The following is a 22,497-nucleotide window of genomic DNA, read 5'->3' as shown; positions in this document are numbered from 1 at the left end:
AAGAAGCCGATAGGAAGCGGCTCAGGCTCAGATCCCAGCTCATGCCACGACGCTCAGACATCTTTCACTTCTAATCCCTCACCAGTATGAAATGCCAAAGAAAAGTCAACAAAATCAACTGCAGGCAGACGGCCAAATTTTCTTTTTGAAAAATCTGATAACGGAAACAAAGAAGAATAACCAAGAAAAAGAAAAGTTGAATTCACATTCACATTCACATGAATTCACATTCACATCACACTAGTGATGGACAAAAGAGACATTTTACTGTCCGAAAACCCTGAAAATAATCACACTTTTGTCTTCTGCTTGTTTGCGTCCTAACTCTGCTGGCTGATGCTGTACACTACAGTACATTTAAGGCAAATATCACATGACTACTGGACCAAGACCCTAAAGAACTCAAACTCTTTGTAGCTTAATTAAAAATACACATATTAACAAAACAAAGGATCTCATAAATGTTTTTCTTTACAGAAAGCACCTCTGTGTAGTTTGATTTATGTCCACATTTCACTCACCTAGAAGTCCCAGGCCATCTGCGTAGGGACTCTTGGCGCCTACGATGCCCCCGAAACACTCCTTCTGCAGGGCACAGTATGGCTTGTCCAGATGAGTCTTCCCATCACTGTCCACCATGCACCACTCGCAGTCCAACACACCGAAACAGTCACTGCAACAGGGTACAGAATATATCAGTATAAAGACATCTGAAGTGTTTCAGAGATACGCCACATGGTAAATAATCTTTTGAAGACAAAAGGTTTACTTTTTCTGTAAATCACAACTCTATATATGAGGGAAAAAAAACCCTGTGGTTTCAAAGGCTTGTCATGTCTTTAACAGTGTGTTGCACTCCATTCTCTTTCATGCACACACAGTAAGGATTTGGGGTTAAATACATGCCAACAATGCTAAACCAAAAAAGAGTAAATTCTACAGTGACCCACAGCTAAAAATATGAGCATATCATTACCATGTATTCTCATTTGCTGCCACTGGGTGGCACTGGGCTGATCATGTTCTCATACAACTCTCATTGCAATTACACCCCATATACACCATACAAACAAACATACTGAGACAACTGGGACAACAGGAACTTTAATATTCTAAACACACAGACAGCTTTGTAGCTAGAGCAGCTTCCACCCTTCTGGGAAGGATTTCCACAAGATTTTGGAGTATTCCTGTGGGAATCAAGTTCTTCCACACCAAACTCATCCAACCATGTGCTTATGGACTTTGCTTTGTGCACTGGGACATACGCATGCTGGAATAGAAAAGGTCCTTCAACAAACTGTTGACACAAAGTTGGAAGCATAGCATTGTCCAAAATGTCTTGGATGCTGAAGCAGGAAGATTTTCCCATCACTGGAAGTCAGGGCCGAGCCCAACCCCTGAAAACCAGCCCCATAAGGAGGTGTGTCTGGATACTTTTGTCTATATCGTGCACCTCATGATACATTCAGGTGTGTTGTTTGTGTTTGTTCAAATATAATTTATATATGCATTTATTTATTCATTATACTTGTTAATGTGTGTGTGTGTGTGTGTGCAGTTCGTCGTGTTTACCTGCTGGTGTATCTCTGGCTACAGCGAGTGTTGATACACTGGGGCAGGGTGTCGTGCAGAGCGGGATCAATCACATTCAGACTGACTGGCTCTTGGTGCACCTCACAGCTGGGGTTCCTGTACAACACACACACACAATCAGAAAACATGTGCAAGGTGAAAATACAGAAAGGTTCAGATCCTATACATGTTATTTGTCAAAAGCACCCACATCTTACATTGAAACACAATTACTTCCTACAAATACAGAAAATTTAACATAAAGAGAAGTCAAAGCATGAGCCCTCAAAGGAATGTGTTTAGCGTGTCATTTTATGCAAAGCTGCTTTAAATTTCTAAATGGACAAACTTCAATGCTGCCTTAAACAAAACACACACACAAAAAAATCTGACAGCAAAAAATGATAATTGCATGTCTTCCTGAAATAAAGAAGGAACTGGCATTTGAAACACTGACGTGCAATCAAAGGCTGCTGACGGCTGATGAAAGGAGATGGAGGAAACAAAAGAGAGAGAAAAAAAACACCCACAAACATTTCCACAGCTCCCAAAACGTTTCCAGGAGCGCATACATGTCCACAGTCCAGAAGACAAAAATAGGAACAAGACAGGGACTTGCCAGTCTGGAAAGATGTGCATTTGGAGGCACTGCTATCATGTGTAGGATTAGCACAAAAAACTACTGAAGGCGAGTAAGTTTAATTCATATCTGAGAGACATCACATATTAAAACATGTGATGGTGAGCTTGCAAACTGTTTGTCTGCATTACTGATGCAGGTGAAAAAATAAAAAGAGGACAACACACGGAACTGGCAGACTCAGTCTGGCTTCATCATGTATCATGAATCTTCATGTAGTTTTCACCTGAGTGATTTTTTTTTTAAAGGGAAGCCGTTTTCTTTGTCTGATCCTAATAGTTTTTATTTGTCAACCTGTCCAAACTGTTTCTGTCTGGGTTGTGACTGACATCTCTGTCACAGCAACATGGAGGGACGTCACACTAGGAGCCTTAACTTATGACATTATTGTTAATATTCAGCCCGCAGACTTACGTCATTTTCCTTTTCACAAGGAGTTGGAGAAGTTTTTAAGTGAAGGTAAAATCCTGGTATTACAGAACACAGTTTTCCTCTTCGCCTGTCATTATGTGCATGACTGCAATTCACATCTTATCTCACCATGCTCTAACAGGCTTCATCAGGAAAGTGAAATGAAATGCAATATGTGGCTCAGCCGTGTCTTCTTGCTCTGACCTGTTTTCAGCGTTGGTGAGGTTGCCAGTACACTCATTGACCTCCAGGGGGCACTCACATGGACATTCACATTCATTCTGTTCCATTCTGAAAAAGCCCACCACAAAGAAAGACAGTGAGATTCATTGTCACCATAGTTTGCTGTAATGGGTTATCCTCAGCTCCATTTACAAGTCCACGTGTAATGTTTGATTAGCTGAGCTTCTGTTTGACTCTGATGTGTCTGTAAATCCAGTTTGCATAATGACTCAGCATCATCATCATGTCAGATCTTAATCTCTACTGAACTTTGAGGGATTTGTCTTGTTGTCTTGCTGAAAGATCACACAAAACCCAAATCTACTCTTCAATAGCATACAACAGTAGTATCCTGTTATGTTAGCGACACACTGAAGTGCCCGACAGGTATGTAAAACAGTGCATGGGTGAAGGAGACACCTGTGGCAGTTGAGACAGAGCCGGTCCACGGTGCTGCAGGCACAGAAAGCCAGAGAATCACACGTCTCATTGACAATACCGGCAAAGGCGTTGGTGCCGGGGATTCGAGTCAGACGGTACTTAGAACAGTGGCTACCATGGACCAGGTTTGTGAGGTCCCCCTAAAAGAGACAGACATCATCAAAAAAAAAAAAAAAAAGGTTAGAAATCTTTTGAACAACCGATAATAAAAAATGTGCATAAGAGATTTGAATATATGACATATTCTAGGACTGGGCATGAATGAAACAGCATAACATTTTGACAAAATGTACCTTAATTACTTAAAAGCTGTTGGCCTTAAATAAGACATTCTCAGACTCTTAACCACACAAAACCACACTGCAGTTATAATCCAGGCCCGTGAGAACAATTCAAGGTTGCAACACCAAGGCTCACCACAAGGGAGCAGTGTTGCACTATCACATATTCACATTTTGCTTGGAGAGGCCCTCAGTTGTGTGCCTGTCTGCTGGTTTAACTGACTGAATGCATGTCCATGTGCAGTCATTCGCACATCGACTTATCTCACATTTTTCCTGACTCACCATTATGCTGGTGTTGAACTTGTAGAAGCGCTGCACGGTGCGATCACTGAAGCTGTTACACAGGTTTTTCTTGACAAAGTTGGGATGGTTCAGGATGTCATTGGCCACCAGCGGCTCCTGCAATCCAGAAGACGGGCCGATGAAATGTGAAACGAAGGAAATGTGACCATGAAAAGGATGGGGAGAGAAGGAAGCTCACTGCAGCTGTAAGTTGCGATTTTTAAATTCGTTTTTTTGGCTGACGTCCTTTACCTTGTGCGTGATGTGCTGTTGCTCTGCAGGGGCATGACCTTTGGGGTCAATGAGAGTTGGGTGAGCCACCAGGTACCCTCTGTCCTCCATTATGAAGCACCTACAACGTACACATACAAACACGTATAGACAGAATATATGTAAAGCTACATTAGGTAAAGCAGTACTCTTTCATTAACCAGTATATTTCTGGCTCCCCCTGTTTTCCTCTTTTTAATTCAACTTCAGTATGCATAATACTGAGCCATTCTTTTCCCCTCAGTCCCTTAAACTTTCAGCCATTCAACAGAGCTCCTCTCTGCCCCACACCCCCTTTGGGCTAATCCTGTTTTACATGGCTCCTGAACACCAACACAGAGAGCATGAAGGAGGAAGTGGATAGAGAGAGAGAACGAGAGGAAGGGGAAGAAGAGGGGACTAAGAAAGGAGGGGTGGAAGAAAAAGAATGAAGGGAAAAAAAACTAAAGAGAGACATAAAAGCTGGAGAAGGTGTCTTGGACTGAGACAGCAGCGACATCACATCTCTAGCAGGAATGCTGAGATAATCAGCTTATCTCTTCTTCCCTCTTTCGTTTTTCTTTTCCGTCTCTCTGTAAGTTTAATTCTCGCTCGGTTAAACAGAAGTTTAGCCAAAGGAAAGCCAAAGAAGAAATTCAAAAATAAGAAGAGGGAATGATTCATATGAGTGAGTGAAAAGAACAGACAAGTCAGCCAAACCTCCTCTTCCTACCTGATCTTGTTGCCCTTGTCCTGGTTGCAGATGGGCAGCAGATCCAGCAGGACCTTATAGAAGTAGCGTAAGGTGAAGTCAATCCCCATCACTGCGACGGCATAACCAGGAGCCATCTGAGAGCTAAAGAGAGACAGGAAGAAACAGAGCAGAAGAAGACAGAGAGAGGAAGAAAAGGAGCAGACAGAAAATCATCATCAAAGATTTATTTATTTATTTATTTATTTATTCCTGGAGAAAAAGTTCAACTTTTCTGTTAAGCTGCTTGCTGTGACTATTTGTTAAGCTGACAGAAGTAATTGTCTCTAAGGTTACATAAATATTTAGCAACATCGGCCAAAAAAATCCTCCTTAAACACATACACAAAACACACACACACACACAGGCACACTCTCTTTAAACCTGTGTTTACGCAGGATACAGGCTGCACAATGTTACGCTCACTGAGCCACTCATCAACACACTAATCCCGACTTTTCAAACAGACTGATACTGAGTGTTTATACTGTACATATGCAGGGACCATGGTAAACAGTTGCTATTGTGCCCTTGAAGGCAGTGTTGTGTTGCTGAGTTGCATTTCAGGTTCACAGAACTAGAAACATAAACACTTTAATCTCAGTTGCAGTTACACACACACGCCTCAAAGCCTCCGACTCAAGGAAGCTGTGTCCAAAACATGCTGCTTTAGCTTCAAGAAAAAAAAAATGGCCAGAGTACAGAGCTCTAACGTTCAAACTCAAGGAGACAATGGGAATACAAAGCCTTGCTCAAGGGCACTTTGGAAGATCAGATACCTGAAGATAACTGAGAGTGAACCCATAGCATTTAGTTGAGGGACGTCCTGTCAATCGCTACACTTTGCCACGAAGCAAAAAATAAATGGTCAATGGTCTCCTTTAGCCTCGTTCACATTATCTACTGCGTTAAGAAACTAAGTGCTCTGCTGAGATGGCTTCCACAATGACACCTCAACCGATAACAACAGCGAATCTGCTGATGAGCAGTATCGACAAACAGCTCATCATTTCCAAGGTGTTAAACATTCATGCATATTTGTCAGTCATGAAATGCTCAACACCTGACTTTTTGTTCAGTTGGAGGAAAAAAAACTCTGACATTATGATCACTCATTAAACTGCTACTGTAAATCCTTAGAATTTAAGACTATTCTTCAGCCTCTTTTAGCTCTGGTTTTGGTCTCTACCAGGTCCTCATGGAAATATATGTGACTCTTTATGAGCTAAATGCTCCACTATATTCACCTGCTAGTCTCTAACTGAGTCTGTCTGTTGTAGGTGCTGGGAAGGTAGTGTGCAGTGGGTCTTCAGAGTTTTTCCTCTGAAAACGGCGCCAATGAACAGCTGAACCGAAACAGTAAAGTTGTGGACCAGACAGCCAAACAATGAGCTGAAAATCAAATACTGGATGACTGCGCATACACTGTTGCTTCATTTCCCAAGAGTCTCTTGAGTCAGCTGCTTTAAGGAGATCAACACAATCAGGAAATTTGTGTCCTGATGATTGCGCTTTTATTTCCTGTTTTGCTTTTATGAGAAAACCACCAAATTGTAGGGGCTTACTGCATTAAAAAAAAAAAAAATACACCTTCTTCTCACCTGGAGGCGTGGATGGTGTGGCTGATGGTGACAACGTAGCCTGCACCGCCTACATCTAGGTACGGCCCCGTGAAGGTGATGAGGCCAGGGTTGGCCACAGCATGCTGGTACCTACACAACACAACAGCACAGGCTCATTTCATCAAGTTGGCCATTTTAAATGTTCCAGGCTAACAAAGTAAATGAGGTCAGAACTTACGGAAAGCTGAATTTTTTATGAGGATGGCAGAGAATTGCTGGTGCATTTGTTTTGGGCACGACTTTATACAAACCAACTGTGACTGATCACGAATTTGACTTACTTTACTTTATAACAACATGTTTGGATTCACTGATTCACTGCACAAGTTGAACATACTTATATATATATATATATGTTTGTTTTTCTCTCTCCATACATTTGTTTCAGTTAAGTGATAAAAAAGAAAGGATGAAAAGCAGAGCTGACATTTACAAAGAAGAAAAATCTTTAAATTGATCACAGACAAGTTAAGTGCACACAGTAATAAAGCTGCAGAAACCCTTCTAATAATCATCCTCACTAGGAAAGCATAAATCCCTCCAGAATAAAATAATTAAAAACTTGTGTTTTGGGAAAAAAAAATACTTTGACTTACTAAAATTTTGGTGAACAGCAAGGAAAAATGCTTGCTTTCTATTGGCTGTTTGACATCTCGTTAGAATTCAGCTCAGTATCGCCTGGTGATTATTTAAAGCACAAGTATGCACCTGCAGCGTGCACACACATACTTCCCTTTAACACTCCTCCCTGCCCAACACCACCTCCAACCTTCTTTTGCTCCTCAAAAACACACACAAACACACACACACACACACACACACACACACCTCCTGCCCACCCCCTGCCCCAAGCCTCACCATTGTCTCCGGGTCGGGTCGAAGGCTTTGTCCATCAGTGATCCTGGATAAATCCGGAGAACCCCACTGGGTGTTGCTATGTAACGGCGCACAATGTAGCAGTTGAGGCTACTCATTTCCATTAGTGTCATCCACTCATCCGTGACGTGACTGGTCGCCATAACCTCGTTCCTGACAGAGGACTGCAGAGGGGAAAGGATGAAGAGGGACGGAGAGGGTGAAAATAAGGTGAGAAGAGATAGGGAAGGAAAGAGGAGATAAACAAGGAGAGGAGGAAAAATGTCGAGGAAGGAGTAGAAAAGTAAGAGAAAAGTGTCTTAATCTGGAGTTGGCCTGAAATCTAAGTTGGCAAGTTTGCCTCCAGTAAACCCAAAAACCAAAAAAAAACTCCTGCCAATTAAAGAACACCTAAATTTGAAATGATTCTTGTATACATCTGCTAAATACAGTAACACATATATGTTTTTAAAGTTCAGCTGTGAAAGTATAACCATAAAAATCACAAATAGCCTCAGAAAATCAGTGCTGAGGAATCAATGGAGCTCAATTAGCCCCAAAGCCCTGAAAAACACCCTGAAAAATCACATCTCTGTACCACCTTCAGAGAAGCGTCAGAGTTTGAGAGGAGTGATGAGGTCACTGGAGGGGGGCTTTAAGACTAGCCTGGGAATCAGAGCTGGGACTGAGGCTTAGAGTTCAAACTCTAACCCCTAACTCCCCCCCAGGACAGGAATGCACACAGACTGCCAAAACACGTGGGGGTTTGTCCCTTCTTAAAGATGCAGAATTTCATTTGAAATTTGCGAATTTTAGCTGAGAATTTAACCAGTATTTAACGTAGACTTTAACATAGATTAACAAATACTTATCCTGTGACCCATCAATATACAAATATTTGTGTACATCAACGTAAGCTGACCGTGGGGCTGTGTGCCCTGTGTATGCCAGATAAACAACATTAACCCTGTGTGTGCCAACAGGCTCATCTTAGCCGTGAGGTGCATCTGTGTTTCCACGCTCGTTTACCTTGAGGCCCGGGTTGGCTATGAGCCTGGTGTTATCGCTAAGGTAGGCGGTGTAGTGCTCCACCATGCGCTTTGTTTCTGGCTGACTGAGGTGCTCATAGGGAGAGGAGAAACTACCGGCTGCCAACATCACAGTGGGAGACTCTGGGAAAGAGACAGAAAGGGAAAAAGGGACAGTCAGAGTCGCTAATCAAAGATTTAATGCTGACTATGAATAAAGAAAAAGTTTGTAAACTCATTTGTTATTCCAGATGATTATATATCGGTCCAGTGCTGCGGATTGGGTGCTCAATCTTACCAACTGTGGCAAGCTGCTTGAAGTGCAGGCAGGAGCTGGGCTGACCCAGCAGGTCTAAACGATGGTACAGCAGCTTGGAGCTGGGAGCTGTGTTCAGGTTCTTCAGCTGCTTCACCGGGATCTCCGGCTGCACATACACGATGCACAGGATGAACGACGTGTCCTGAACCTAGAGGACAACACAGGAGTGGAGAATAAGGCCAGTGACATTCAACATTTCTGCAACTGTCAACGTATCCAGTGAAAAGACCAAAACCAAAAATGTGCGAGTGAGACTTTCCTGTCAGCAATGGGCTTTAAAGAATTTCCCCTCGGGGATAAATAAAGGAATTCTGATTTTGATACTGATGGTAAAGCAATACTTTTAGTAGGTTTTGTTTTTGGTCTTTCTTAACTCCAAACAACTGCTGCAGAACATAACAAGGGCAGCAAAGAAAGACGAAGCGAGAGAGCGAATAAATGAAATACTGGGAGATGATGTAATACATATATCCCGGCCCAGAATGCATTGTACAAACTAGGAGGCTGAGAGAATGTGACATTACACACACTCCCTCATTCCTATCAGCTCTCTCGTCCAGTGTTTAGTGTCAGCCGTCATGGGCCTCAGGCGTCTTCCACAGAAGATAAATGCGTCTGGCTCAGGAGCTGCTTTCACACCACGCAGGGCCCGTCTGGGCCCAAATTCTGTGGTTTCAATGTTAAATCATGCAAAGTGTCAAAGAGCTTCTGATGACACATTTTTGACATTTTGTTTTTAAACTCTGGTTAACAAAAAAGACACAACTGTATGGGAAAACAACACTCTTTCTGGGCCAATTAACAATTTTTCTGGCTCTGGAGAGTTCATTTTAAAGAAAAACAGACAACTGCCAAACTCATGGCAAAGGTGACGTGCATGAACTCTAGCGCCTGTGTGAAAAAAACAAAATGTCAAACGCTTTTAAAAATGGCTAAAAGTGAAATGCCTGAATTAAGTGTGATTTCTTTGCTCCTGCCAAAATTCTAAATGTCGGAAAGCAAAAAGACTCTCGATGGTGTGAGGTTATTGCTGCTCTGTTGCCATTTATTCCCACAACATGACACCTCTGGGCCTGAGAGGAAAAGCAGATTCAAGGGACAGACAGTTTCTGGGTGTGGGAGCGCTTGGGTTTTATTATGCCGGCTAATTTAAGGTGGCGGAGGTTTGGTGGAGAAATAAAGATAGGGAGCATAAATCTCTACAGCGCTTTTAGACAGCGGTTCAGTAATGATAAAGAGCTGAAGACAGAAATGGAAGAGATAGAGATTAAGTGTATGGGAGAGTTTTTCATCCAACACGAGAGTGGCTCCCCGCCAAAGATCATCAGTTGTTCTCTGCTCTGTGCAAGTGATGTTCGGTTTCGAACAAAATACCCTTCTGCTCACATTTACTCTGGACTACTGGCATTCAAATGAAGAAAAAATAAACAATTTCCACCTCCACACGTGTTAATCTAATATTATTCCCAAGCAACAAAATACTGTATCCTGCTGCATCATTCGTTTAACTCCTAACTTTGTAATCCTTTATCTTTGTGTCTTTGGGAAAATGTTTGCATACAGTTAGGTCTTAGATCAGACATTACTTTGCAGGTGTCTACAAGTGTGAACACAGTGAGCACAAAGTCCACTGTTCAATATGGGCAAAGTGCTGGACTGAGATGTAAAACACACCAGTGAACGCATGTCAGATGTTTTGTCTTTATGTGGTCTACAGGACACCTACCAGTTTCCAGGCATAGCTGACGTTGTACGCATCTTTGCTGTTGTCCCTGAGCCGGTTGGTGTGCCAGGACAGAGATGAGTTGACTGGCACAGCAATGACCTGGCTGCCCAGGGGGAGGCTGCCAAAAAGAAATAAAAATACAAAGAGCTAAATGACAAAAAGTGCACATAAAATATGCTGAGTGTGTATCCACGGTGGAATTACGGTTTTGAATGTTTTTCCTGAAATCAACCTTTAAGTAGTTTTTTATTTTTTAAAAAAAAGCTTCTCGTCCTTACCTGAGGATGTTCTGTCGCACAGCAGGGAATCCTGGGATATTCTCGTAGTGGATGACGTCAGTGTGCAGGGGAGGCTCGGTCATCAGGTAGGGCCGTGTTAGCGATGGATGCATCAGGGTGTAACCTGGGAAATGAAACATGTTCACAACAGCAACGCCATTAAATGGTGCTTATACACAAACTGAAACAACAACTTACATGAACCAAATAAGGAACACTGGATCTGTGTGCAACACCAGCAGGGAATTTTGCAGTAAATGTCAAACAAAAACCACAAAGAAGATTTATGTTTTTTAATCCAGGCAAGAAACAAAGCACAGTGCTGAATTTACAGAAGTCATTAAATGCAACGCCGCTTGATTCACCCAGCGTCCTGGTCTCTCAAAATGTTACTGTGATATGAGTTTTTGGCACAGTGAATATATGACACCAATGATATCAAGATATAATGATGTCCTGCCAACAATAAGTAAGACCTCTCCCAACCTCTGAAAAGTTAGCCAAACAAAGAGACAAGCTGAGCCGCGGCCACCTCCTTATCAAAGTTTCAGTAAAAGCCTAAGTGTGAAGAAACAAAAACACATTTCAAACTAAGCAAAACACAAACCTACTGCGTGTCAGCTATTTTGCACTGTAGAATTACTAATTTTAGGTTGTTTGCGAAAGTAGAATCATTTCGAAGTTTATGCTTGCAGTCTCTTCCAAAGAAGAGCTGAGGGTGACAGACGGATTATGATGATTTTAATGCTACTCTGTCTCTAAAATCTTAAATTTCACAGTGAGAGGCAATAGCATTTAAAGAAGCTCAGTATCAAACAGTATTCTGGCGCTGCTATGGAGCGGAGTGCTGTGATAAACACAGCTCTGAACAGCAGCAAGTAATCATTTTGGGAGAAACAAAAAGCCCTTAAGAAACAGGATTGAAAGCCCATCTGTTCAGAAAGAAGTAAATAAGCAGACGGCTGTGTTTTTTTTTTTCTTTATCACAGTACTAATACACTGTGTATATTTGAAAAAGAGTGTGTGTCGGTTTCTCAGACAAGCAGCAGGTGTGTCCTCATATAGCAAACTACAGAACAGATTTCTTTAAATTATCCATAAATCTGTATTTAATCTAGTTTACAAGCCAGCAAGCTCAATGCTGATCAACACACAAATTCAAAAAGTCACACGATTCCCCCCATGCTAAAATATTTCCAGTTTACTCAGTTGCAGGTCCCTAAGCCTCCTGTCAGTGGTGCATTTCCTAATCGTATTCACCTACACTCTAATGGGCAGCAGACGATTTGAATGCCAGCTAATAACTTCAATGAGAGTAATTTGTTAGTGTTTACCCAGTTGGTGCCCTAATAAGCACGATGCAGTAATAAGTTGTAATTTGATGTTATACTTATTACGATAAACATTTTAGAAGGAAAAAAAAAGACTCATTGAACGGCACCACCGAGAAGCAAAACTCGCACAGCTGCAAAAATTCGCTTGCAATAATTGGGTTTAATAGGAAAAAAAACTCTGTTGAACTGTTGAACACTTACTGAAATCATCCAGGTGTTTGAATGTGGGTCTGTCCATGTTTCCTGTTTTGTTCCACTATACTTGACCTTCTCTTCTCTCCTATTTCCCTCCCTCTCTACACGTCATGCAACCTTTCATTTCCACTTTATCTTGCTCCATCTTGTTTTAATTATCCCTTCGTCGTGTCTCATATTAGCATGGCATCGCCAGAGGCCAAAAACCATACACAAATCAAGCCTGGTTATTGTGGTGTTTGTTGCCTGTCATTTTAGATATACAGGAGTCTACTTTTCACTTTTTAAATCTAGGCTTAATTTCCCACCAGGCTTGGAAAATATTCAGTTTTAGTCGTTTAGTACTTTCGCTGTTCTCCTCTCTGATGGGAGTGATGGATGCAGAGACTTTTCCAAGTAGAGAAAGATCTGAAAAACAGCTGGGGCACATATAAGCTGATAGTTATGCCACCGTCATGTATGTTATCTGTAAATGCAGCAAATAAAAATATCTCAGACTCCATTTACCGTTTTCATATCGTAGGAGGGTAATGTTATGGTATTACAGCCAATGTTACTCAGTTTAACATGATGGCTATAGCGCCATCTTGCAAAACCGCGTCCGTTAATGTTGCTGCTCTCCGCTCAGCTTAAAGACCATAACTGACCTGCTGTGCGGCACCAGCGGTTTAAGTCTAGACCCCCTTTGCTGGGGCCAAAACAAACCGAGACCGGACATGAGCACTGCCGCCGTGCACTGTGGCAACTCACTGAGTCACGGCTCAACGGAGAATGTGATGCCAAAGAAGTGCCAGTGCTACCAAGAAGATGTGAATTAAGTCTAATAAGGGATAATGGCTGTGGGGGAAGCTGAGACACACAAAATAAAGTGTAATTCCACTTTTATGTGAAGCAAAAACACCAAAATACACTCTCTTCTAACCATTCAGAGTGTTTATTTAAGGCTGTGACTAACAAAGATTGATATCTTGAATACACACAGGAATGTTTTGTAGACCACTGGAGTCTGTTGGTCCTGTAGGTCCTAAGACGATGATAAAAATCTAAGCAACAGGCAACGAGCGCCTGATTTGTTCTGCTGCGTTTGTTGTCTTACCCAGTGGACCTGTTATTACTGCACGGGGGGAAAAAACTTTATTTGGAGAACAAGCTTTCATGATTTAAAGCCTTATTTGGTTGTACACCTGTGAACACTGTTCATGTGGCTGACCATAACTTGGAAAAGACACCATTTCCTGCACTGCGGTAGACAGTCCCGCTAATTCTTATGTGATGAACCGTGTGACTGTGCATGTGTGGGAGAGTCAGTACGAGCCCAACAAAAACAGTTGCACTGACTCGATTGCTTCCACCTGCTTCTCCTGTCTCTGTGTAACTGACCTTTGTTGTCAATGAGGAATGTGTATGAAGCCAGCGAGTCTTGGTAGTAGGTGACATCCTCTAAGATGTAGGCAAGGTTCACATCCACCCCAACCACGCCCAGGAGAAGGTTGCCGAAATAACACGGTCGGCTCACGGTCATAATAAACCCTGGAGAAAGAAGAAGGAGAATCTAAGTTCACGCAACACATCAGGCTAGCTTAAGTTTGACAGGCAAAGTTTATCTCTTTTTGAGCTAATTTTGTGATTGCAGTTTAGTTCTGTTGATCTTATTACATTCATTTCTGAGTAAAGTACACATATGACAGTTTTGCTTTCAGTGAAATCATTTAATGAAGAAGAAGTTTGACACTTCGGGAAATGTTATTTTTTCACTTTTCTGTGATGAGTTGGATGAAAAGATCAACACAACTTCTGGACCTGGCAGGCAATTAGCTTAGCATAAATACTGGAAACAAGGGGAAACAGCTAGCTGGGCTCCATCCGAAGGTTATAAATACGGTCCAGTGAAAAAATATAATAATATATAATAATATAATAGTATATATATATATTTGTATGGATTAAATGAATTACACCTAACTTTGGATGTGCCGTTAGCAGTTTTTAACTTTGGACAGAGTCAGGATAACGGTGTCCTGTTTGACATTTTTAGCTTTCCATCCTAAGATGTGCACCTTTAGCTTCGTGTTAAGCTCATGAGAACTGCATCAATTTTCTCATTTAACTCAGCTCATATCAACCTATGATCTTCTGGTTAAGTTCAGTTGATCTAAACGCATTCTGGATGAGAACCTTCACTGTTCTGGCCAAACATATTCAAAAGTCGAGAATCCCTGCCCAGCTGTGTCCAAACCACTCACCATCTCCCATGGGGTCAGCGTAGGGAAGGCTGAAGCGGGCCAGGTCGATCATTCGATTGGGCAAGTTGATGTAGAAGCGGCCCACTGTTGTCTCCAGGTTGCTCAGCTGGTTTAGTACCATCATGCTTCCCTTCACCACAGGCATCGTGGAAGCTCCTGCTGATCCAGACGAAGACGCCACAGAGGAGCGGTCTCGGTCGGCCGTACGGTCGACACCGTATTTCACCGAATTCTGCTCTGCAAGATCCCTCAAGAAGGCCAGCTCCTTCAGGCCTGTTACTCCCTCTGAATGAGGAGGGAGTGGGAGAGAGAATAGATTTAGGATTGGGAGGGAGACTCGATGACGGAATTTGTTTGATTTAATCAAGCAGGCATATCAAGAACAAATTCGTAACTGACGGCATGACTAAAGGCCAATTGAACTGGATTATTGTGCAGCTGAAAGGAAGAGGGAGTGGTTGAAAGGAGGTAAAAAGAGTAAACAGCTCTTCAGCAAAGAGCGCATGACATTCCTATTATAAAAGGCTCTCGCTGTGAAAAAGATTTGATTCAAGGAGCTGGGAAAAAAGAAATCTTCTGCCAAATGAGCTGAATTTATGAAAAATCTTTGTAAGGGAGGATGTATGTAAAATTGCAAGTTCACGCAGTTAAGCAGCAAGAAGCTTGCATTAAAGGGGATCATAAATCAAAGTACATGCTATACATTTCCACATGGGCTCCCCAAACTTTTCTGGCCGATGGCTGCAGAGATATTTCATACATGCAGGCCCTGACATGTGAGCCTGCGTCATGATCTCCATAAGCTTTATTCATATAATCCCATGCATCTGCCAAACACAATTGTCATCTGTGAAGCTCAGAGATCATAACATGAATAAATCCTTCATCACTTTAAAGAAAATATGCAGTTGGGACGCTAATGTACAGTTCAGACTCTTTCAAGCTTTCCAAGCCTCCTAAGGTCATTTAGAGGAGAATGGATAGCCATGGCCCTGCAGCTGTCACCTGCAACATTTGGCACCCCAAAACCTATTGGGAAGGATAGAGCTCCGAATGTCTGCCAGTATCCAATCATTGACTGGATTACAGCAGAATCCCTTTTTAATGCCAAGGCTCTGCTCTGCAGATCATCACGCTGGGCGAATGCCGTCATGGGTGGCAATGTCAAAAGAACACAAAGGAGAAATTTTGCTGACAGCACAGGTTTCTGTACACTTTTAATTTAGGAGTGAGCATTCTTTCCTGCTCTCCTTTCTCAGATTGGTATGATGATCCTGGAAAATCTAACACTCAAAAGATACCCTATGAAGCTTTCATGTTAGCAAATACACTTAATGTTTCCACAGTTAGCGCTGTTTGAGTCCTAACAAAGGCAACAACATATGCAAAGGCGATTTTTTTGGAATATTTTGAAGCCTGTATTATGAAGGCTGAGAACGAATAAACATTTGCCAGGAGGTTGCAAGGTCACAATATAATTAGTCAAATAAAAGCCCTGAAATAACAATATAACTACGTGCTATTATACCGCAGACTGTTTTTCTGGTAATTATGCTCAACCTTTCTCAGCCTCTTTGTGCTACAGCTTTCCTCATCACTTCTCACAACAGAAAGCCACGCGAAGCAAAGCCAACATACCTTTCAAAATCCTCTCCGCTGCAAACTCTTTGGGCAACAGACTGTTTGTCACCTAAAAGTATCTGAAAACATCATTTTGAACTCTGGGATATTATGATGAGTGATTTTTCAGTATTTTATTGACAACATGTCATTGATCAAAAAATGTCTATTTTAAGTTTATGATAAACATGTTAGGGCAGAAACCAAACACTATCTGACAGGAGAGCAGTTGATTCAGGCTGCCGTACACAGCGTTGGTGAGCAAGGAGGGCATCTCATCAACACACACACACACACACACACACACACACACACAACTGCATTATACTGCTGGGGGACTGCTGATCTCCTTGAACAATCAGCACTTCACATTTGGCAGGGGATGCAGGGAATAAGACACCCACCCACAGTGGGCCTTTCAGCTGTGTGCAACAGCATCGGCAACAAAACAAATGTTTTTTTGGATATGCAATGCTAATAAACTCGGAGGACGACAGATTTCTGCATCCTTTTCATCATGGAGCTCTTTAAAACAGCCAAGGTCCTCTGTCAGTCACACACAGAGTGAGCAGCGCTGCCTTTGAAGTCTCACTCTCTTCTCTCTTAGATATACCTCATTTCCATTCTCAGATGCAAAAACGATTTGTATTAATAGGAGGACTAATGCATGTGCAGCAGAGGTGAGTGTGTGTGTGTGTGAGTGTGTGTGTGCGTGTAGCAGAGGGAGGTGGGAATGAGAGGAGCCAGATGGATGAACAAGGACAATAAAAGAAGAAAAGGAAACATACACACCACAACAACACAGCCTTTGAGGTTTCTGAGCACCTCTCTAACCTTCAGTCTTCTGTTGAGCACAATGTACCCAAGAACACAGAGAATACACTGAACATACAGAAACTGTTCCCAGCAGAACCAAAAGGGATAGAAAAAAATAAATAAATCAACATTAATATGGAAATCATGTGACCGATACAAGGATAGAAATCATCCATCTTAAATGACCTTTGTCAGTTTTGTGATTTTTTTCCCCCCTAAAAGGCTGGACTTTTTTCTAATTAACCAAGTGAACTAAAACAATTTACACAGCCAAGAGTTCTAATATGTGAGATAACCACGAAGGCTACAGCTCTTCATTCATTACTTTAGATAAAGTGATACCTCATTTATTCTGTGAATTTCCATTTATGGCATAACACTCGTGTTAAACCATTGATTGTAGAGGGAAATCAATGGCTAATTTGCATTTTATCACTTCCTGCCATAGTATCTCGAAGCAGAAAAAAAAATTAAAAGTCTTAAATGCGGGTGACCTACCGTTCATGAGAGCATAAGTGAGGATCATGACCGAGTTGTTGAGGTGTCGGTTCTCCTCTCTGACCACGCTGAGCGTCGCTCTCTTTTCCTGCTCCGACGACTCTCGAGACGTGATGCCAGACGACAAGTAAATGATAACCATGTCTGTGGCTGACAGAAGACAAGAACACGCACAGCATTCAAATCGATTAATGACCAACAGTGTGCTAATTAAACCTACGCACAAGAGGTGGAACTGATCAGTGTGGCTGCACATTCCTGTGTCACCACAATTTTCTCAGCTTTGTTTTCTTACTGGTGCTCTGTTTGCTGAGACCGCTGGTGTTACGGAGCAGCTGGAAGGCCTTCTGGAAGCCTGCTGCATGCTGTGTGGCTCCATCAGAGGCCTTGATGTTGGAGATGAAGGTGCTCATCTTTCTCTTTGTTTCACTGGTGGCTGGAGATAGCAGACTCTTATAGCACTGGTCCAGGGAACAGGAGCGAACCGTCTCTGCCACTGACAGAATGGAGATCTGGAGAGGAGCGATAGTGATGTTAAATGACAAAAACATGTTGGACGGAGGAACAATGATGTGATTACAAATCTGCGGCTTTAATGATTTTCCAAAGCATTTAATCAGATCTGGTGCTCTGCAAACTTCTCAATATGAATTCCTCTAAATAAACCAAGATAAGGTTTAGTCCCTTTCACTAACCTTGTCGTGTTCATCTATGGCGTTGAGGATGACCAGTGCCGAGTCCCTGGCGATCTGAAGCTGGGTGTCGGTTACAGACGCTCCGTGGTCCACCATCACCACAATGTGTTTAGACTGGGGACGCACCGCAGACACATACACAGGCCTGCAGGAAAGCATGTCAAGATCAACGATATACCTACAATTCTCAACCCATTATTAACTATTATTACCTCTAGCAGCAGCTGTACAGTGCTGATACAGATAAAAAACAAACGGGGAACTTGCAACTGCCATTTGCAAGTTACACCGCACACAATCTGGGTGCAAAGTAAGGATCAAAGGATTAATTACTCATAGTGTGTTACAGCATGTGGGAAAATTTTAAGCTTCAAAAGTTACAAAAGTAATTTTACCAAGTATTTTTGAATCATAACACAATAAGACATTCACACTTAAGTATTAAAATCTCTGGGACCCTAAACGATCCATTTACAAGAAGCAGACTATGTGCTCACTGTGGCCCCGCTGCTGGCATGATAGCATGTCTAAAATATTTGGCGTATGTGTTAATGTGCATATATTATCAGCTGGGTGGGGAACGGGGGCGTGCAGACAGTAGGGTGGTCAGCGCCTGCATGTGTGTGGTCTCCTGGACAAGGAGCCACGGACACAGGGCAGAGAAAGGGAGTGATGCACTCACAAAGCCTCATTCACACTTGAAGCAAGCCAACAAATGTCATTTCTCTCATGGCTGGGTGCCAGCTCACTGACTTGAACGGCCAGGGAGGAAAAAAAAATCCAGAAGATGTAAGAAGAAGATGAGGGGAAGAAAGAGATGTCTTTTAGCTGTGGTCACAAAAACAGCCCACAACACCGGAGGTGTGAAATTCCAATGAGCTTTTGTGGTATTGAGCCACAGTCCTTCCAGGGCATGTGTGGCAAGGGTGTGTGAGGGCAGCATGCCGGAGGAGGGGTGAGGAAGAGGAATAGGAGTAGGAGAGGACGCACTGCAAAGTGAGTGATATCTGCTCACAAGCTGTGTGTGTTTGGCAGCAACGTTGAGATCACAAATAAAAGAAAAGCAAGTGTTAGACATAAGGAGAAGCCGGTCTGTACCTGCTGCGGTGCTCATAACTCCCCTTGCACTGGAACTTGTGGGCAGGGAAGACTGTAAAGATGCCCTCCTCTGAGCTGAAGTACTGCCACTTTATCCCTGGGTTGGACTTCAGGTTGTCTGCCAACACTGTAGTGGGAAGAGACAGGGAGGGTACAGCAAACGCGTTAAAAAAAGAGGCAAACATAAAGGAAAAAAGGGAGAGAAAAACAGAGAGGAGAAAGATCAAGTAAGGAAAAACACAAAGGGAAAGGCGGGAGTGAAAAGAAAAGGGGGTAGAACCTAAAAGTTAAGTTTTGCTAGTTCATCTTTGTTTAGATTCAACCTTTAAGGAAACTGAGAACCGCAACTTATGATTGCAGCATGAACCAGAGAAGAAGAAGTGAAAAAACACAATCCATGTGTTCATGTACCAAGTAGTCCAGGTTTAAGATTTAAATTATTTGTTATTTGTCCACTTTGGTGTAAAACAGCAGAGATGTGATGCAGTTTCAGATCAGTCCGATGAACATTCAACCACTAACATATTTCCAGTTAGGAGAGTGTTGGTCCAAGCCACTTGGTCTTGTGAATCCTCACTGATTTCTTATGAATGTCTTCATGATGGCAGAACAACAGAAACTCTTCATATCATTAACAAGGCTTTTATTGTGAAACATTTGGCCTTGGCTGCTCTTTAGCGCTCTAAGGGAAAAAGTTTGGGCACTTGTGAAATACGGGAACTGGGATGTACCATTTATATGCAATTGTGTTGCCTCTAAAATTCGCTTCCTGCTCTGTTTGAACACCACAGTCAGAATTCCTTTATTTATCCCCAACAGGAAATTCTTTTTCGTACAGACATTGCACTTGCAGAAAGAAAGAAAAGTGAAAGATATAAAAACAGGATAAACAAAAACAAGATAAGTATAAATCTAAAAACACAGGTATTTACATGTGTTAAAAATCTAAAAATACCGGCCTTTTAACACCTAATTCAGATCTCTGCAGATGCATCCCTTCCCGACTGGACATTAAGCATACACATGTAAATGCTTCAGCCACTCACACCTCTGACAGAACACATTAACTCCACAAAGAAACTGAAAACAAAGTGTTTAAATAGTGAGGTATAGAGTACATTTCTTTCATATGGATGCAGATCTGTGTCACAAATCTGACTGCAGGAGCTTAACTACAACCTCTGCAGGAGACATTAAACCTACGTAGGTCTTTCTGCATAACACTAACAGACAGATATCGTTTTTTTTTTTACTGGGTCACAGAGTCAACAGTATCTATCTTCACACCGATCCCATCACAAAGCCGGCAACTTCCTTTCCGCTCACTGCGACACAAAACGGCTCTTTTACAACGAGGTGTGGGGAGGGGGGAGTTAGTGGGACACACATGTCTTTGGGCCTCTTTACCAGGCAAAAACAGAAAGGGAGGAAATAGAACGAAGCATTCTAAGAAGGCTTTATCAAAATATCATCAAACAGTAAGTAAGCAACTGTTGAATTTCATTTTTCTCTTAAAAATCGAAATATTAAGACCAACAATGTCAAATCCAATCACCGTAAATCTTCAGAGAAGATACAAAAATTAAACTAATGTTACACATATAAACTGAAAATATAGCACAAATGTTGTTAGGATGCAAATCTAAACGCAGGGTGAAATAGTTCAGAAGCTTTAGCTATCAGGCTATAAAATAAATAGCAATTCACATTTTTGCTTTATGTCTTTGCTTAAATCCCAGGAGCCACACAGCTCTTTGGCTTGAAATTTAATATTCATTCCAATATGATATTTTCTGAGAGGAAGTTTGATTTGATTTAATAAGGTATGACAACATTTAAAATCTTACCACTAATAAATACTTGCTGTGGTTTCTGCAGGTCATTAGCAGCTGCATGTATTAACCAACTATTTTGCCATCTAGCTGACTATTTGTTATTCTTCAAAAGGAGGTTCCCACCGTCAGGGCTAGGATTTCAAATATCTTGTTAATTAAGTCCATACTCTTTGCCAGACATGTTAACTGCCATACTTGCATGTCAGTTGGGTCTAAATAGTCCCAAAATGTGGTTCTTGGCTTGTGATCACATTGAATTAATAACCTGCTGAAGAGAACCTGTTCTGACCTTTTCCAACCCTCTGGCAACATTGTGAGCAAGTCTGAGACATTTTTTCTCCTATAAGAGGGGTGGAAAATTACATGTAAAATATTCAACTAACGAGAAAATCCAAAACAAATTAGATTTATACACAAATGTTAAACTGAGAAACCATCCAACTGCCAAATGTTATAAACAGCATCAAAAAGCACCTCTGGCTACATGTACTTGGCATAAAAACCTTTTCAATTCACAGCAGGTTCTTGCACACCACAGTCGCCCTTCATACATTATCCCTGCACCGTCAATCCATCCATCTCCACGGATCATATAAACAGGAAACACTCAGTTGTGTTGACAGTGGAAGAAGGGCTCGATATACAGCTGTCAGGCTACAATGCTCCACTCTGCCACAGATGTTTAGATCCCCTGAGAAACAGATGGACTAGCCAAGAAACAGGACCCAAATGACAGCCATTTCCTACAACCAGAATACTACTGACTATTTGTATTGACCTGCTTTGATACATCTGCATCCACATCCTTACATAAACAATGAGAGAAGGATCTAGATACCGCAAAGAGAATTTACTCCAAGTGTAAAGTGTGTCTGAGTGTATCTTCACTCTGACCTTTTTTAAAAGCCGTTTTATGTTGGTGCTTGGATTGTTTAGCAGCTACAGTACGTTAGCAGTCATCTCACTCTAACATGTCGATGTAGGTTCTCGGTCATCCAGGTCATGGTAGTTGAAGTGCTAAAAGTGAACTTCATCTCAGTGTTTACACACTAACTTCTATGGCACAACATGGAAAGTGACACAAAGGTCATGGTAATCCATCCAATAGTTGTCTGGACATTTCACTCAAAAGCAGCATGAGCCTCATCCCCAGAGCTACAGAGGAATAGATCAAAGTCAAGGGGATGTCTCAACCGGGAACCATGGGTGTCCATCAAGATGTGCAGATATTTCACAGTGAAGATCACCAGGATCGCTACAATTTATCCTTTGGGCACCAGAGTATGATGACCTAATTTGTTTGAGTTCAATTCGGTGTTTCTGAAGTCCTTGCAGTGTGACATGTCAACCAATTGGACAAAAAAAGATTTGATTTGTTCTCCAATCATTTCTGGAGTTCAATCTCATTTTGTCTCCAAGCCAGTCAACCACGTAGCCAAACAACTCGCAAGTGTGTTCCAATGTGAGGCTGAAGTTGTC

At 42.0% G+C, this 22,497-nt stretch overlaps 1 protein-coding gene across 2 annotated transcripts in view; it reads right to left on the bottom strand.

Annotated features, from left to right (window-relative positions):
- cachd1 (cache domain containing 1) overlaps window positions 1-22,497 on the bottom strand; it is a 77,401-nt gene that overhangs the window by 9,919 nt on the left and 44,985 nt on the right. For both annotated transcript variants that reach the window (XR_006843611.1, XM_046391827.1), the window contains exons 5-23: window positions 19,184-19,310; window positions 18,086-18,230; window positions 17,686-17,902; window positions 17,391-17,540; window positions 14,457-14,741; window positions 13,594-13,743; window positions 10,685-10,808; window positions 10,407-10,524; window positions 8,660-8,828; window positions 8,363-8,505; window positions 7,337-7,518; window positions 6,458-6,568; window positions 4,838-4,960; window positions 4,108-4,207; window positions 3,856-3,972; window positions 3,269-3,429; window positions 2,831-2,917; window positions 1,576-1,692; window positions 522-673 (exon numbers count right to left, since the gene is read on the bottom strand). Coding sequence is in view for 1 of the 2 variants with exons in the window: in XM_046391827.1 (XP_046247783.1) it covers window positions 522-673; window positions 1,576-1,692; window positions 2,831-2,917; window positions 3,269-3,429; window positions 3,856-3,972; window positions 4,108-4,207; window positions 4,838-4,960; window positions 6,458-6,568; window positions 7,337-7,518; window positions 8,363-8,505; window positions 8,660-8,828; window positions 10,407-10,524; window positions 10,685-10,808; window positions 13,594-13,743; window positions 14,457-14,741; window positions 17,391-17,540; window positions 17,686-17,902; window positions 18,086-18,230; window positions 19,184-19,310 (2,778 nt within the window). In the remaining variant the exon portion in view is untranslated. The remainder of the gene's footprint in view (window positions 1-521; window positions 674-1,575; window positions 1,693-2,830; window positions 2,918-3,268; window positions 3,430-3,855; window positions 3,973-4,107; window positions 4,208-4,837; window positions 4,961-6,457; window positions 6,569-7,336; window positions 7,519-8,362; window positions 8,506-8,659; window positions 8,829-10,406; window positions 10,525-10,684; window positions 10,809-13,593; window positions 13,744-14,456; window positions 14,742-17,390; window positions 17,541-17,685; window positions 17,903-18,085; window positions 18,231-19,183; window positions 19,311-22,497) is intronic.

Source organism: Scatophagus argus, chromosome 6, assembly GCF_020382885.2.
Source record: "Scatophagus argus isolate fScaArg1 chromosome 6, fScaArg1.pri, whole genome shotgun sequence".
Taxonomy (NCBI): Eukaryota; Metazoa; Chordata; class Actinopteri; family Scatophagidae; genus Scatophagus; species Scatophagus argus.
This window is presented reverse-complemented; position numbering and strand designations above follow the sequence as displayed.